Here is a 16,971-nt window from a genome sequence, read left to right as displayed (position 1 = left end):
ATTGGGGATATATATCCATAGCCCCAAGACCTCACCTATCACCACTTAATTCTAGAACCCTTTCCAGTTTCCGTCCCTTTCACATATATCACATCATCTGATTCTCAGAATATAGTATTGAAAGAATTGGAAGGGGTCCCAGGTCATCCTGCCAGTGAAGGAGGAGATGGATAGATATTTCAGATTGATAGATTAGGAAATTCAATTTAATTCAATAAAGAGGCAGTAAATTCCTCTTGCACATCAGGCACTGCTAGGTGCTGGCCATAGAGATAAAAAGGAAGTAGCCCTGGGGTTCAAAGAGCTTACTTTCTCTTGGGGAGAGACCATTTGGGCAGAAATAAGCAAATACAAAGTAATTTCAGGAGGAAACTGAGAGGCTCTGGAAAGGTCTCATGAAGTAGACAGGACTTTATACTGAGCCAAGTAGGTAACTCAGAATTCTAAGGTGACAAGGTGAGCACCTGGTGCATCCCAGGTGTGTGTGGTTTGGGGACAGAAGTCTGAGTAAAGTTGCAGAGGTGGGAAATGGCATGGTAACTTCAGGGGAGAGCAAGGTGGCTAGTTTGGGTCAAACAGCGCCAGAGGCTGGAGTCTGGTGGCCACTAAGTGATGGAACTGAAGAAGTCAGGGCTCAAACCAAAATTTTCTGACTCCAATCCCAGGGCTCTTTCCACTACACCCGTTGCCTTTCAAGAAAACAGCACTGATAATCAAGCTTAGAGGGACCATACTGATTATTTCCCATAAATCACTTAGTTGTCCATAGTTGTTACCATGTTGTCCATCCCCCCCCCCATTAGACTGTCAGCTCCTCGAAGGCAGGAACTATCTTTTGACCCTTTTTGTGTTTCTAGTGCTTTGCACAGTGCCTGGCACATAGTAGGCGCTTAATGTCTATTGATCAAGTGTGTCCACTGCCCTATAACTTTTGTAGATGTTAATCACCTTTTCTGAATAAGTCACCTTGTCCTGAGAGCTGCAGGGACAACAGAGGGAAAAGGACATGCCCGCTGGGTTTTCCTCCTGTCAGGGCAACGTCACCAAATAATTCCTTCTGTTGGTTAAGTGGTAAAATATATGTTCCCAAAGGGGAAACTATGAGAAAGTAGAGAAAAGAGGAGAAATAGGAGGTTGCATTATGCACGAGGAGCCCCACACAGCTATAATTGTTTGAGGGCAAGCTTGCTATTTTATTGAGATTTTATAAGCAAATAAAATTTAAGATGTTAGGATTCTAAATTTAGGCCATAAAAGGGCCTGGGGGGTTGTTTTGTCCAACCCCTTGATTCTACAGACCACAGAAGGCTGGCCTCTGAGAAGTTCAATGATTTGCCCAAGGTTGCATAGATACTAAATGTCAGAGCCAGGATTGGAACCCAGGGCCTTTGACTCCAACCTCAACACTCTCTTGAAAGCCTCTTCTTTCTCTTCTTCTGTGGGAGAGGGGACGTTCTCATTATTCAGCAAATCAAGCTCAAACCCCACTTCTTTCCTGATGCTTCCTTGAGGGCAGAATTTGGAGCAATGGCTGGAGGGAGGTTCAGGGTTTGTGGGCAAAAAAGTTCCTGACAGGAAGAGCTCTGCAAAGGCCAAACTGGGGAGGGGGGATTTGGAAAATAGTGATTTTCCCTTGAATGAAAGCCTTTAAGGTTAGACTGGATGACCTCTTCTTGTTGTTCAATTGTGTCCCACTCTTTGTGACCCAGTTTGGGGTTTTCTTGGCAAAGATACTGGAGTGGTTACCATTTTCTCTTCTCCAGTTCATTAGACAGATGAGGAAACTGAGGCAAACAGGGTTGAGTGACTGGCCCAGGGTCACACAGCAAGTAAGGGTCTGAGGTTAGATTCAAACTCAGGAAGATGAGTCTTCCAGACTCCAGACCTAGCACTCTATGAACTATAATGCCAGTTAGCTGTCCGATCACTTGTCGGGGATGTTTGTATTGGGGATTTCTAGGCAATAAAAAGTCTGAGCTCCACCACCACTGAGGCGCTAGGATTTTGAAATAACCAGGATTTACTTACTTCATCCCCTTTGCGTGCTGACTTCAGACTCCCCTCCCCAAGAGGCTTCCTTGTCTATACAACCCAGTCCTGCCTTACATCCTTCTCCAGAAGTAGATCTACTAGCCTGTCTCTCCTCCTCCTCCCCCCAAAAAAACACTCAAACGGTTCCTGAGAGTCACCCTCCATTAATCCTTCTCAAAGTAAGCAAACAAAATCCGCTTCTTTTCTCTTGTCGCATCCAAACATGAATCTCCTATGTTGTGTTGGCCCCAATCCTGGCCCCAGCTGGAATTGCTGTTATTTTCTGAGTTTGTGGTCTTATCCTTCAAATGAAAAGATTTTTTTCAATTTCTCCCATCAATTTTAAAGTATGACTTCAGTGGCAAATGTATCTCCAGATGAGTAGATCATAGATCAAGAGCTGGAAGGGGGTCCAACCCTCATTTTACAGATAAGGACACTGAGGCTGAGAGGTCACATGACTTGCCCAAAGTATGATTAATGGGATCCCCATAGAATCATAGGTGTAGAATTAGAAGGGACCTTTGAGGCCATCTGGTCCAACCCCTTCTTTTTACAGATGAGGAAACTAAGGCCCAGAGGACCAAGTGACTTCCCCATGGTCACATAGGCAGAAAGTGGTAGAGATAGTATGCAAACTCCAGTTATTTCACATTCAAAGGAATTTGCAGAGAAAAATGTAGTTTCTATTGCACTAATAAATTAGCACCTAAAAAGTGAAAAAAACACACTCATGCCCAATACTGTGACATCCAAATGGTATTGACTGAAGAATATTCTGTACAGGGCTAGTAATGGGGCTGCCAAGCACCTCCAAGTCTGAGAGCAGGACAGATCTCAGGACGAAGGGAGGGGAGCAGCTCCCAGAGATGGCTTTCTAGGTCTCCCCTTTTGTACAGGAAAGGGCCACTCTCTGACATGTTCCTCCATTTTCCTTGCTTCCTAAGGGCTCTGGGACAGTGAATGCTGGGGGAAATCAGTCTGTCTCCTTTGCCTCCACTCTCTCAGCTGCTCTCTGGGAACCTTTAGTCTTGTTACTGACAGAGGAGGAAGAAGGGAGACTGACTCATTCCAGAGCTGACTTGAGCCTGTGCTCATGGAGACTGGGGCTTGATCTCTGTGACTTTGGCTGGTTCTGGGAAACCTCCCCAGACCCGGGGGGCTCATCTCTCACACAGCTGGCTGTTGACTTATGACAGGGGTCATGGCAAAATAAATAACAAAGGTGACAGTTTGTTCATGGTCTGAATCTCTTCATTTAACTCCTTAACTCTCCTGATCTAGCCTTCAGACTTTAAAGCATGCAATAAATACCACAAATTAATTAATATTAATATCCACTCAGGGCCTTTTGTACTTACGTGCTGGGGTATCCCAGATTTGTGAGATGGGCCAAGTCAAATCAAGTCATCAAACATTTATTGAGCACTTTCTACACATCAGGAACTGTGCTAAGTGCCAGAGACACAAATTCAAGCAGGAAAACAGTCCCTGCCCTGAAAGAGCTCGCATTCTGATAGGGAGAAGACACACATAAAAGGGAACTGAAAAGGGGAGAAGAAGCCAGGCCTCAGGCACGGTAGAGAAAGTCTGGGCAGTCTGGAGGACAGCCTGGAGAAGGGAGAGTACTCAAATGGCTCCTGCACCCTCTTTAAGATGAAGGTTCTGAAAGGAACCAGACAACCTGCAGAAGATGAAGGGGTGGAGTGTGCTTTCAGTGTGAGAGGGACTTCAGGGAGGGAGGGAGCTGTTGGGGTAAAGAGACTTCTGTGGCATGGTAGAGAAAATCTGGAGCTTGAAGAGTGCAGCCTGGAGGCTAAGACAGTAGACAGTGAGCACCGGTCTAGCAGAGGTCCTAATGAACATGACTATTATCATTGATGTCTAGCTCAAATAGGTACTTTCTCTATTTTTACTCCTGAAACGCTCTTGACTTTGGGCTATATACAACGTAAGACTTTATAGACACTTAAGGAGTGGTCTGATATTTGCATTCTATTGTCACTATGGACCACTCATGCATTCCCCAATAGTATTTTGCCTTAGATTACCTGCTCCTAGGGGACAAAGAACTGTTGCAAGTAAAGAGCTGAACTTGGGGTCACTTTCAACCTGAAGTTAAATTCTGACTCTGAGACTTCCTTGCTGTGTGACCATCGGCAAGTAACAACTTTTCTGAGCCAGTTTTCTCATCTGCAAAACAGGGACAATAATTATGGTGGTATCCAGCCCCCCAGATTGTTTTAAAGGTCAAAGGAGATAATATATGTAAAGGCCTATAAGTCATCCCATGTTATTATTATTATGGTAATTATTTTATGATGAGGAGGAAAAAATCATTGGTACCATCAACTGTAATGGAGATTATGAGAATACATTCTTTGGACCATGTGTTATTTCTTTCAATTATTCGATTCTTTGATTATATTCAATTCATGAAGAATACTATTTTCACTCCATGAAGAGGTGTATGTTCTAGAAATAAACCAAACACCAAATGCCAAAGTGCCCAGGGCACTGAAGTTTTTGTTATTCCATCAAGTGTGACTCTTTGTGATCCCATTTTGGAGTTTTCTTAGCAAAGATACTGGAGTGATTTGCCATTTTCTTCTCCAGTTCATTTTACAGGTGAGGAAACTGAGGCAAACAGGGTGAAGTGACTTTGCCCGGGGTCATACAGCTAGAAAGTGTCTGAGACTGAATTTGAACTCAAAAAGATAAGTATTCCTGACTCTAGGCCCAGTGCCACTGAGCTGCCCAGGTCACTGAGGACAGATAGGCAAAGTACCAGAGCTGTAACTAGGGTGGGGGGAACAAGACACTGGAATTTAGAGAGTGCTGACAGCCCTGCAAGTTCTTCCACTCATGGAAACAACCGTTTAGCATCTAGTTAGCAAGAATAAATAATGAAATTAGGAAGCTGCCAGATGCTTCCAGCCCCTGTTGGCCGTGCCCTGGGGGGACTCTGCCCCAGCCCACTCAGCTGTTTTTCCCCTTGCTCTCCAGCAGCCTCCGAAGCTGTTTTATTCTATTTACCCTGAGCAAATTTTGTGACACTCATCCAGGCACAGAAATTTCTTGTAACAGCTCCACACTAAACATCCTTCTATGCATGTTTATTTGTTTGTTTGTATGTATTTATGTATGTATATATATATGTGTACTCTTGGGGGGAGGGTGCATGTGTGTAGGATTTCAAAGATCTTCCCAGCCAAAAGGCCACACTTGACAGAAATGGATTCCCTTAGGTAAAACAATATTGATGAAACATTTGGTAGCCACTCCTCTCTACTCCTCTTCCGGAAGTAGACTAAATATATTGCTTTCAGCTGTGGATCAGGGACTCCTGCTCTCACTCACCATGAGAGTGGAGGGGTTTAAGTGACACCTCTTTGTGAATGGAAACAAACTGAGGCATCAGAAAGAACTATTCATACTTATTTGAAAGAGGCAGACGACATTAATTTCAAACGGCACTAACTATATATGTCAGATGTATTGTTTTCCAGAAAATGAAACATTATGGAGAAGCGATCATCTTCTGACATCAAAAAACTCAGGAAGGTATTTTATAGCCTCCGTATTCTTGGCAGAAATAATAAATACCAAGTTCCATAGGTAAAGAGCAGCAGCCATTCAAAAACCAGGAATGGATTGTGATTTTGTAACTTGGGAAGGTAATAAAGCCCTCCTGCTCTTTCTTCCCTTTCTTTAGTGTCATCAGCTTCACAATTACTAAAGACCATGCCAGAGTCACAACAGGTCTGACCAGGCTACTTTGAAGAAAAGTCAGGCAGATAGAAAAGTATACCCTTAGAGAGAAGATGACTACTTGGCCTCATCTCCCAATTGGCACCATTTGCCCTCTTTACCTATGATTTCTGATCTCTCGCCCTGGGCCATAGGAGACTTTGTTAGATTCTTATAAAAGAACCAGAAGAATTTGGTGAGCCAAGTTCATGGTTTCTTCCATTCTACATCACACCCCTCAATGTGAGGAAGCAAGGTGTAGGGGATTGAATGCTGGGCTTGGAGTCAGGAAGCTGTTCAGTCATTTCAGTTGTGTGTGACTCTTCATGACCCCATTTGAGGTTTTCTTGCCAGAGATACTGGAGGGATTTGCCATTTCATTCTCTAGCTCATTTTACAGATGAGGAAACTGAGGCAAACAGAGTAAAGTGACTTGCCCAGGGTCACATAGCTAGTAAGTGTCTAAAGCCAGATTTGAACTCAGGAAGATGAGTCTTCTTAACTTCAGGCCCTGTGCTCTATCCACTGTGCCACTTAGCTGCCCTTCTGACCACCACCAGGGGTGCCTTACCCCCTCCCTTTTGCTTTTGCCCCACTGCCCCCACCCAAGGCCATTCTAGAATCCGTCCAGCAGAAGCAGCAGGGTCCCTATTGGGGAACCTAAGTCCCCTTCCTTTCCCTTTCCCCTAGCTCCTATAGTTAGAGGTAGGCTTGAGTCCACTCATACTGGGGAGCAGGTTGTTAAATTGTTGATGTAGGCATTGACGCAGAAATGGACAAATCAGCAAACTCCAATTCAGGGCTAGGTTTATTGCTTTGTTGGTTGTTTTGACTTAAGTAATGGGGGAGAATGATAATAAAACAGAATGCCTTGCCTCTCGGACAGCCTGTTGTCACCCAGGCCCCTGCTTTTCATCCTCTGCTCAGGTGTTCTCTCCTCTCCTGAGAGTACGCTGCTTCCTTTCCCTTCCACTTCTCCAAGTCCTATCCAAGGGCCAGCTCAGATGGCTCCTCACAATCAAATCTCTTCTCCCTGCTCCAGCCCCAGCCATGAACATCTCCCTCCTCTGAATTCTTTTCGCTTTAGCCTTCATGTGGCAAATTCTGCCTGTTCTCTAACAGCCAGCACAAGCACTGCCCCTTTCAGGAAGTCTGTCAGTAACAACATCCCCTCTCAGCTGGCACCTACAACTTTGTTTTCTAGCACTGAATCTTGTCTATGTGTGTTTATGTCTCCTCCTACAATTAATGTGAAGGGCACTGATTTGGCAGCTCCAAGGCCTGGATTTGAACCTGGGCTCTGCCACTTGCTAACCATTGGACCCTTCTTTAGACATTTCTCTGGGTCTCAGTCTCCTCATCTGTAAAATAAGGGGCATGGGACTAGTTTCTAAGGCCCCTTTGAGCTCTAAATGTGGGGTCTAGACCAGAAGCTTCTTAAACTGAGAGCACTTATTTGTTTTACCTGAACTTTGCACATCAGCTAACACTGGGCACTTAATAATTGTTTGTTATGCTGCATTGTATAGCGAAGTAATGGTGTACTGCTTTTCATAACTATTTCATTTCCTTTACTGGAGTTATAACTGCCAGGTACAGAGTACTTCAGGGTTTGCAAAACAACCTGCAAACCCAGTGCTTAGCACATAGTCAGGACGTTAATAAATGTGTTCTCATTCAATCACTCATCATCTCATTCACACTTCACAGCAATCACAGAGATGGGATGACTCCTGGTCTTACTGACCCCATTTGACAGATGAGGAAATTGAGGCTCCTATATAGGTTAAGTGACATTATCCAGGGTCACACAACTAAGAGGCAGGATTTGATCTCAGGGTTTTCCTAACTCCACGTCCAGCCCTCTAGCTTTGTATCTCTCCAGCATTCTTCCTATCACCCCAAGCTGCCTTTTCCAAAGCAAAAATGTAGCAGGCAGGCCCCAGAAAGTCTAGCAAATCCCTCCAGCAGGCAATGCCATGGGCCTTAAATGCACCCGACAAAGACTCATTCCAGACCCCCCAGAAGCTGCCTTCGAGGGCTTAAAAGGTCGTAACAGAATTCACAGGACCTGACTATGAAAACTGACTGGCCGTGGCCTGCCAGGCCCTCGCCTAAGCTGCCGGCCTGCCAGTGCCAGCGCACGCTTTCTGGGAACCATGTTGAACAAGAGCTCGCTACCAGGGAGCTGATACCACGCTCACCCAGCCCAGTCTCATTCCCCAGATGTTAGAAACCAGAACACAGGGGCCATCTATGCACGGGCCGGCTTCTTTCAGTAGTACAATAGTGACAGCGCCCGCTCACCAGCCCTCTCCAGACAGCCTTGATGTGCCTGCCAAAAACTTCCTATATAATGCTGATGGCCCTAGGCCAAGATCTGGGGAAACTTCCTGCTCCAGCTCCGGGAGGGTGGTTCTCTCCAGGCAATTGACTTCCACCGGATTGCTCGGAGGGGACGCTTGCTCGCTCCTGCTACTCGAGGGAAGGGGCCAGGTTATTCTTTGCAAATAAAAATGGCTCTGTGTGTCAGCAGACATCCTTGGTCTCCTCGCTTATTCCCTCCTCACCCCCGCCCTCAGCTGGCTGTCCCCCTGCCCCCACTCTGCTGGCGGTCCCCCTCCCCTGCATCCCGAAAGCCTCCCCTCTTCTCCCACTCCTCCCCCTCCCCCACCCCTCTAGCCCCCCTTCCCCAGCGCCCCCCCCGCCCGTCCCAGTCCCCGCAGCTGGTTCCAATCCGTCCCTTTCCCATTCGGGGGCCGCTGTCCCCGGAGCTGCCCAGAAGCAGCGCGGCGGCGGCCCTGGCGGCTCCAAGGTTTCCTGCTCCCCCTCGCGGGGGGCTTGCTCCTAGCCCCGCCGGATCCTCTTTCCCGCCTGGGGTCCCGGGGGGGACGGAGTGTGGGAAGTACGAATTTCCGGCCCCGGTTTTTTTTTTTCTTTCTCTTTTCCCTCAGTACTTTCGGGAGTTCGGACTCCGGCCGGCAGCTCCGGAGTCTGCTCACTCGCCTCTCCCGGCCAGTGGCGTGGGGGCCACCCTCTCAGACCCCCCTTCGCGTGGATCCGGGGGACCAGGAGGCGGCGGAGGAGGGGGAGGAGAAGGAACAGCAGCAGGAGGAGGAGGGACTGGAGCCATGAAGCTACTCCGCGACCAAGGCTAGGGCTGGGAGGAACTCGGACGGGCCAGGACCTCTGGGGAGCGCTAAGCGAACTGCCTCCAGCCTGCAGCCCGGGCAGTTCGGGAGGGCCGGGAATCAGGCCTTGCTGCAGGCCCGCAGCAGAGCAAAAGGAGGAGAGGGACCGGCTTCCCTCCCCCACTCCCCGGCCCCGCCCAGAGGGGCTGCTGCACTCGTTCGCAGGCTGGCAGGCGGGCAGGCAGGCAGACGGCCGCCGGAGCGCGGATGGTGCTGGCGCGGCGGCGCTCGGTCCAAACTAGATTCTCCAGGCGCGTCCCACCCGCTGCGGATCCCGTCCGGAGGACCCGGCCCGACGTCAGGGAGGACCCTGACGGAGCGACTCGAGGGACTGGCGGAGACTGCGGGCAGAGAAAGGGGCATGAGCGAGGCTGTGGGCTAAGAGGGGGACCCGCGCGCACGTCTGTCGGGGATGGAGGTCGCCTGGACTGTCCACTTCTTGCTGCTGGTGGGCGGCTGTTTCTCGCTGCCGCCGCCACCGGAACCCATCTGCCCGGAGCGCTGTGACTGCCAGCACCAGCAGCACCTCCTTTGCACCAACCGGGGGCTTCGCGCCGTACCCCAAGACCAGCGCCCTGCCCAGCCCCCAGGAGGTGCTGACCTACAGCCTCGGGGGCAACTTCATAGCCAACATCACCGCCTTTGACTTCCATCGCCTGGCGCAGCTGCGGCGCCTCGACCTGCAGTTTAATCAGATCCGCTCCCTGCACCCCAAGACCTTTGAGAAACTGTCCCGGTTGGAAGAGCTCTACCTGGGTAATAACTTGCTCGAGGGTCTGGCCCCGGGCACGCTGGCCCCTCTGGCCAAACTGCGCATCCTCTACGTCAATGGCAACGAAATCGGCAGGCTGAGCCGGGGCTCCTTCGAGGGCCTGGAGAGCCTGGTCAAGCTGAGGCTGGACAGCAACTCACTGGGCTCCCTGCCCGACTCGGCCTTTCGCCCCCCTGGGCAACCTCCTCTACCTGCACCTGGAGGCCAACCGCATCCGCTTCCTGGGCAAGAATGCCTTCGCACACCTGGGTAAGCTGCGCTTCCTCAACCTGTCCGGCAACGAGCTGCAGCCGTCGCTGCGCCACCCGGCCACCTTTGGGCCGCTGCGCTCGCTCAGTACCCTCATTCTGTCAGCCAACAGCCTGCAGCAGCTGGGCGGCCGCGTCTTCCAGCACCTGCCCCGGCTCGGCCTGCTTTCCCTGAGCGGTAACCAGCTGGCTCACCTGGCGCCCGAGGCCTTCGTGGGGCTGAGCGCCCTGCGGGAGCTGCGCCTCGAGGGCAACCGGCTGCGGGAGCTGCCCGCCACGCTGCTGGACCCGCTGGGCAGCCTGGAGACTCTGGACCTGAGCCACAACGAGCTCTCGGCCCTGCACCCGGCCGCCTTCCGCCACCTGTCCCGCCTGCGCGAGCTAAACCTGCGGGACAACGAGCTCGGCTCGCTCGCCGGGGACATCTTCACTGCCAGCCCGGCCCTCTACCGCCTGGACCTGGACGGCAACGGCTGGACCTGCGACTGCCGTCTGCGCGGCTTAAAGCGCTGGATGGGCCACTGGCACTCGCAGGGCCGCCTGCTGACGGTGTTCGTGCAGTGCCGTCACCCGCCGGCCCTGCGCGGCAAGTACCTCGACTACCTGGACGACGTGCAGCTGCAGAACGGCTCCTGCCTCCAGCCGGCCGCCTCCTCCTCCCCAGCCTCAGTCCTGCCGGCTGTCTCTACGGCGGCTGGAGCCGGGGAGGAGCCGAGGGCGCCCCCTCTTGGAGATCTTGGGAAGCCTCAGCCCCAGCCCCAGCCCCAGCAGCAGCAGCGCGGCCTCGCCCACCCCAGGGTGGCCTGGGACGAGGGGGCACGGGCACACAGCAGCAATCAGAGCGGCCTGAGGCTTAGCCGGCGGGGTCCAGGCCTCCAGCATCCATCCCCCTCCTCGGCAACTACGCTTCAACGGTCCCCACCCGTGGATCTGTTGGAGAAACCCGAGGGGACGAGCCCAAGCTGGGAAGATAAAGGCCCCTCCCGGTCTACCCCGAGCTTCCAGAGTGACTCCCCGTCTAGCTCTGCCCCATCGCCAGCCAGCGACTCCGGGCAGAGGGCGGAGATGCAACGCCTGGCTGCGAAGCATCAGGAGCAGGCCTCCCCGTCCGTGGCCCAGGAGATGCTGCCCCCATTGGTGTCGGACCCGTGCGACTTCAACAAATTCATCCTTTGCAACCTGACGGTGGAGGCGGTGGGCACGGACACTGCCACGGTGCGCTGGGCTGTCCGCGAGCACCGCAGCCCACGGCCGCTGGACGGCGCCCGCTTCCGTCTGCTCTTCGACCGCTTTGGTCAGCAGCCCAAATTCCACCGTTTTGTCTACCTGCCTGAGCGAAGCGACACGGCCACGCTGCGGGAGCTGCGGGGCGACACCCCCTACTTGGTGTGCGTGGAGGCCGTGCTCGGGGGCCGGGTCTGTCCCGTGGCTCCCCGGGACCACTGTGCGGGGCTGGTCACCCTGCCAGAAGCTGGGCACGTTGGGGCCCGAGGAGGAGGCGTGGACTACCAGTTGCTGACCCTGGTACTCCTGGCTGTCAATGCTCTGTTGGTGTTCCTGGCACTGGCGGCCTGGGCATCCCGCTGGCTTCGGAGGAAGCTGCGAGGCCGCAGGAAAGGGGGAGCCCCAGTCCACGTGCGTCAGATGTATTCCACCCGACGGCCTCTTCGCTCCATGGGTACCGGGGTCTCGGCAGACTTTTCGGGCTTCCAGTCCCATCGGCCTCGCACGGCGGTGTGCGCCCTGAGCGAGGCGGATCTCATCGAGTTCCCCTGTGACCGCTTCATGGACAGTGGGGGTGGCAGTGGAGGGAGCAGGAGGGACGACCATCTAATGCAGCGCTTTGCTGACTGAGGCCCAGGTGCCAGTGGTTGGGAGTGAAGCCAGGGAATGCTGTGGTCTCAATGGGGCAAACTCTCTCCTCGAAGTCTCCCCACTAGGAAGCTCCTTTTCCTCAAACCCTCCCTTTGTGCCCCGCCCCCTTTTTTGTCCTAGGCCTCCAACCCCCAGTATGTGGAGTTTTAGACTGTCCAAGCCAGGGGGAAAAAAATGGAGCATAGCTGGTGTACAGAATTGCGGTCATGTCAGGCTGGGTGACATCTGATATGTGGATGGATTGGGACAACTTCCTTTGCTCTCATCCCCAAACTGTCAGCTTTGGTTCTGTTTGAGTTTAAAAAAAAAATGGTTGAATTATGCTTCTCACACCAGCTGGATCTCTCTACTCCTCGTGGCCATAGGCCAGGCAGGAGGCCTTTGGCCAAGACTTGGTGTTTAATCACTGCCCTCTAGAAAGACACACCTTTGTTTTCATTTTAAAAACAGAAGGAACTTCAGAGCCTCTCTGGGAGGTTAAGGCAACAGCCCCTTCTGGCCCTGGAATTCCTGTTGGTGCTAGGAGGAGGTGGGGAAACTTCCTGAAGCCCTCAGGCACCATATTCCTGTTTGCTGAGGCATCATTCAGGTGCTTTTGGGATTTTATCTGCTGAGACAAATACACATGAATCCTTTTTAAACTGTGAAGAAGACTCTGCCAGTCCTGACATTGAACCCACTCCACCAGCCCACTAATGAGCACCGGGGGTTTTCTAGCCACGCTTGGCAGGAAGCTGTTTAAAGTTGGATAATGAAATAACAAAGTGGTTAAACTTTGGGAACGGGACTTAGGGCTGCATACTTTCCTTGGAGCAAGTTCAAGTGGGAATGGATCGGTTACCTGTGGTTGCAGACCAGACTTCTCTGTCTGGGTTTGCCCATCTCCCTTACCTGCCTTAGGCAGAGGAAGATGCAGTGGCAATGCCTGCAGCTGACTTGATGAACACTGGGAAGTGTCTGGTTCTCTCTTCAAGGTCATTGCGTCTCTAACAGCTAGCATTAGAATAAACATGGGATGTTTGATCGAAGATTCTACAGAAACCTTCCACATGCCCAGTTCCCATTAGTCTGTAGTTAGATGACAAACCTAATTTCCTAATTGTAGGAGTGGGTGAAGAGGCTAACTCTTCACTGACTTGCAGCCATGGGTGAGCCCTTCTATGCCTTACTCTACATTGAATGGGAGAAGCTGCAGACACCATGTGAAATAACCCTGTGCCAATGAGTCTTTCCACTAAAACCAGCAGAATCTTATAAGGATTTAGAACTCACTGTGAAAAAAATTATTTTTTTAAATTAACCCATACACTAAATGCCCAGTGTTTGACTCTGCTATCGAATATTGATAAAGTTACATCCTAGCTTTTAGAAAATACTTGTAGTCTTTTTTTTAATCTGTTTTTGTTCCCAGATCTTAGGGTAAAAAACTCTTTAATCTCAGAGGTCTTTAACTTTGTGGAGCTGTTATTCCTTCTTTTGTATTTACTGAAGTCTGCATCTGACACTCAATATAGTGCTTTGGTTTACATGAACGTGTGTGTGTGTGTGTGTGTGTGTGTGTGTGTGTTCTGGGAATACCGTCCTTTAGAGGTACGAAACTGTGGATCTGTGTCAGGAGAGGATGCTGTGGAGACCAGCAGACTGGTGCTAAGTCTCCTTTTTTTGACCTTTTTGTTTAATGCCTTTAAAATTTCCTGGGGGTCTAGATGACTCAGGGAATAGGCTCTTGTCCAGGGTGTCACACTGGGTCCAGATAGAACTGGCCTGCCAATGCTGCTATCTAATGCGTGGGGACCATGGAGCCCATGGGCCACTTGGTTTCACCCTCATCCCAGACTCATTCATTGACTTATGGGCAATTTTATCAGAGGGCCCAGGCCTCCCTTCCCATTTTTTTATTCTATTTTTTTCTTCCCATCAGACCTTCTGACTCTCATCCATTTCTTTTGCTTAGGATTATAATCATGAGCCTCAAAAGAAAAATGGCAGAAAAGACCAGTGTTTGCTCTCTGAAATTCCATGGTAGACCATCCCTGTGTTAGCAAGGCAGGCACCCCATTCCAAATCCTCACCCTGGCTCATCTTCCAATAGGAAATGTACCCATGCTGTATGTGTTAATGGTTAGCTATGTCAATAAACCCATTTCCCTAATAGAAATGTCTAACGGCTGGAACATGTTCTTCCGACTCGTTTCCATAACAATGCAATGCATTTTCTGCATCTAACTGTCCTGTTAACTCAGACCACACCAAGGTTTGACTGCTTTCTTTCCACAACTGCCCAACATACTTTTCCAGTTTCACAGTGAGTGTTGACATTGTCTTATTTGTCCTTAAAAAAAGAGAGAGAGAGAGAAATTTCTTTGGGTGCCTTGAAACTGCCTAAAGTATGTTGAAATGGCTCTAAGAAAAGTAGTTAATTTGACAGTAATGTGGAAATAACTTGATTTGAGGAGTAATGGATGACAAGGTGATGGGTTCCCAGCTACCACCACCAGCTGGAAGGAAACTGGATTCAAGTCTGGAGCCTTTCACCCTGATGGTCATTAACAGGCAGGAAGTAGCTTGAACTGAAGGTCATTACTGCTGCTGCAGACTCTTAAAGCAGCAGACCCATAAAAAAACATAAGGAAAACAAAATGAACTTGGGGGAAAGTTTTTTTTTTAAATTATTATTGTTATTTAACAATTTAGAGTGTTCCTAGGTTTAATCTCTTTTCTTAATTTGTGTATTCAAAAAGTCCGTTGTAGTGGCTGGCAAGGGGGTAGAAGGAGATGGGTGAGGGAATGGTTTTATACAATAATAGTAATTGTCCTATATACATACATATATACACATGTGTACCTATATAGTGCTTTGAAATTTGCAAAGTATTTGACACACATTCTCTTATCTGACTCTCACAAAAAACAGTGCAAGGCCAGTTCTGCAGGAATTATTATGCCCATTTCACAGATGTGAAAACTGAGTCTGGGAGCAGTTAAGTGACTTGCCCACAATCACACAGGTAGAAAGTATCTGAGTCAGGATTCGAACCTGATGCCCTCAATGCCAAGTCCAGCACTTTATTCACCAGTGAAAGCTACCTCTTAGAGACATAGTGGAATCAACAGCTGCTGTACTTTGAAGAAATAGCTGAGCAAATCCTCAATTAAACAGAATCTAGCTAATTGGAATGCTCAGGGAACCCGATTTGCTTTCTACCCCCTCCTCCTCAACCCCAGGCATTCTATGTGTAGGACCAAAGACCATCAGGGTTATTTTTCAAAATGTCCAATTTCAGACTATGCCTTGGGCTCAATACAATTCCATCTAATCTCTGAACACTGAACACAGCCTTCAGAATGCTGACCCTGATATACTGAAATCCTCAGAGAAAAATGATGCTCCTTTTCTGTTCTAACATAGGCAAGTGGATGACTGCAGTTTTAGAAGGATTTCCAAGAGCAAGGTCTTGAACCAAGAACAACATCTGGTTTGCCCCTCATTAATCAGAAAAGGAAGTTAAACAGAACAGGAGGCTTTGCTGTCATTGACCCCAGTGCATTCCCCTGGATGGTTTTTATGGCTCTTAGCATCATGGACTGTCCCTTAGGATTGGAGGCCACATTATGACTACCCAATCCAACTCAGTCCCGCACGGCCACCCTCCTCTCTCACATCTCCCAGATGCTGGCTGGCTACCTGCCCACAGTACAGATCATCTGCACTCTTTTAAAGGCCCGGATTGGACTTAGATAATCTCAGGTCCCTCCCAACTCTCTTTGCTTCTGAGCCGTAGCTTCAAGAAGTGGTGAGCTCCCCATTCTTGCAAGTTTTCAAGTAGAAACTGGCTGGATATTCCCTTGTCAGGTCTGTTATAGTGAGGATTAGTGTTCACTTTGGGTTTTACTAATGGCTGTTGAGGTCCCTTCCAGCTGTCAGATTCCGTGATGCCTGCCTAGGGAGCCCACTTCACTTGTTGGCAGCTCCAGTGATTAGGACATTTCCCTTCATATGAAGCTGAACTTTGCATCTCCAAAACTTGCATCCTTTGCTCCTATTTCTATCAGTGATGTAAAGGAAAAAAAAATATAAACATATATGTACACACATACACATATATATTCTTGATATCCAGAGTATTCCAGAAATATGTATGTGTATATATATGCATATATTTCTTGACATCAGTGATAGATATACATAGATATGTATATATAGATACATATGTGTATCTTTGTATTTGTGCATACATGTGTACATACATAAATGTTATGCATCTATATGTGTCTATACAAATATATGTCTATCACTGATATCAAGAAATATATATGCATATATATACATATTTCTGGAATGCTCTGGATATCAAGAATATATGCATGTATGTATGTGTGTACATATATTCTTGAAATCAAGACTGTCATATATATGTACATACACACGTGTATATGTTTCTTGACATCAGTGATAAAAGTATATACACATATATGAATCTATCTCTGTCTGTATCTATGTCTCTACCTAGCTATCTGTTTTTTCTTTCACATGCCAGCCCTTTAAGTCCTTGGAGACAAACACTATGCCTTCTTCTCCTCTTCCTTCTCTCAGCTCCAAATCTCCTCTTTTCCAGGCTAAGCATCCTCAGACTACATGGCCTCTAGAAAAGATATTTTTGATTGTGTGAATCCAAAAGACAGGCACAGAAACTCAGGTAGCTGTACTGTTTATTTATCACTGAAAGTCAGTTCATTCAGTCTCTAGCAAGCTAGCTCAAGAGGTTTGGCTGCTAAAATCTAGTTCTGGCCTGTTCTGGGTTTTAGCCAGTCCTAAGGATTAGGACATGCATGTGCACATTTCTGCTCCTCCCCCCAATCTTGGCAATGCCAAGAAACTGTCCTTTGTTATTACTCTACTAAAAGCTTATTCTTTGCATTTACAAATGCCATTTGTTGAAGGACCTTCAAGCGTTAAAAAAAAACCACAACAAACTTTACCTCATTAGATTTCTCCATAACCCCTGGGATGATGACGAGGCAAAGGCTCATTGCTGCTTTTTCATTTGGCATAAGAAAAAGGAAGCATTCAGGGATGCTAGGAGTTGTGCAGAGGCAGAGTGGG

At 49.0% G+C, this 16,971-nt stretch overlaps 1 protein-coding gene across 1 annotated transcript; it reads left to right on the top strand.

Annotated features, from left to right (window-relative positions):
* Positions 1 to 8,487: 8,487 nt before the first annotated feature.
* On the top strand, positions 8,488 to 14,025 carry TRIL (TLR4 interactor with leucine rich repeats). Its single transcript, XM_020993330.2, is given in 3 exon segments — positions 8,488 to 9,531; positions 9,533 to 9,907; positions 9,909 to 14,025. Coding segments are annotated over 3 exon segments (2,460 nt in total). The 5' UTR covers positions 8,488 to 9,384; the 3' UTR covers positions 11,847 to 14,025.
* Positions 14,026 to 16,971: the final 2,946 nt, after the last annotated feature.

The sequence above is a fragment of the Phascolarctos cinereus genome, unplaced genomic scaffold (genome assembly GCF_003287225.1).
Source record: "Phascolarctos cinereus isolate Bilbo 61053 unplaced genomic scaffold, phaCin_HiC Scaffold_1;HRSCAF=81, whole genome shotgun sequence".
In the NCBI taxonomy this organism is placed as follows: Eukaryota; Metazoa; Chordata; class Mammalia; order Diprotodontia; family Phascolarctidae; genus Phascolarctos; species Phascolarctos cinereus.
Note: the sequence above shows the minus strand (reverse complement) of the source record. Positions and strands in the feature narration are given on the sequence as shown.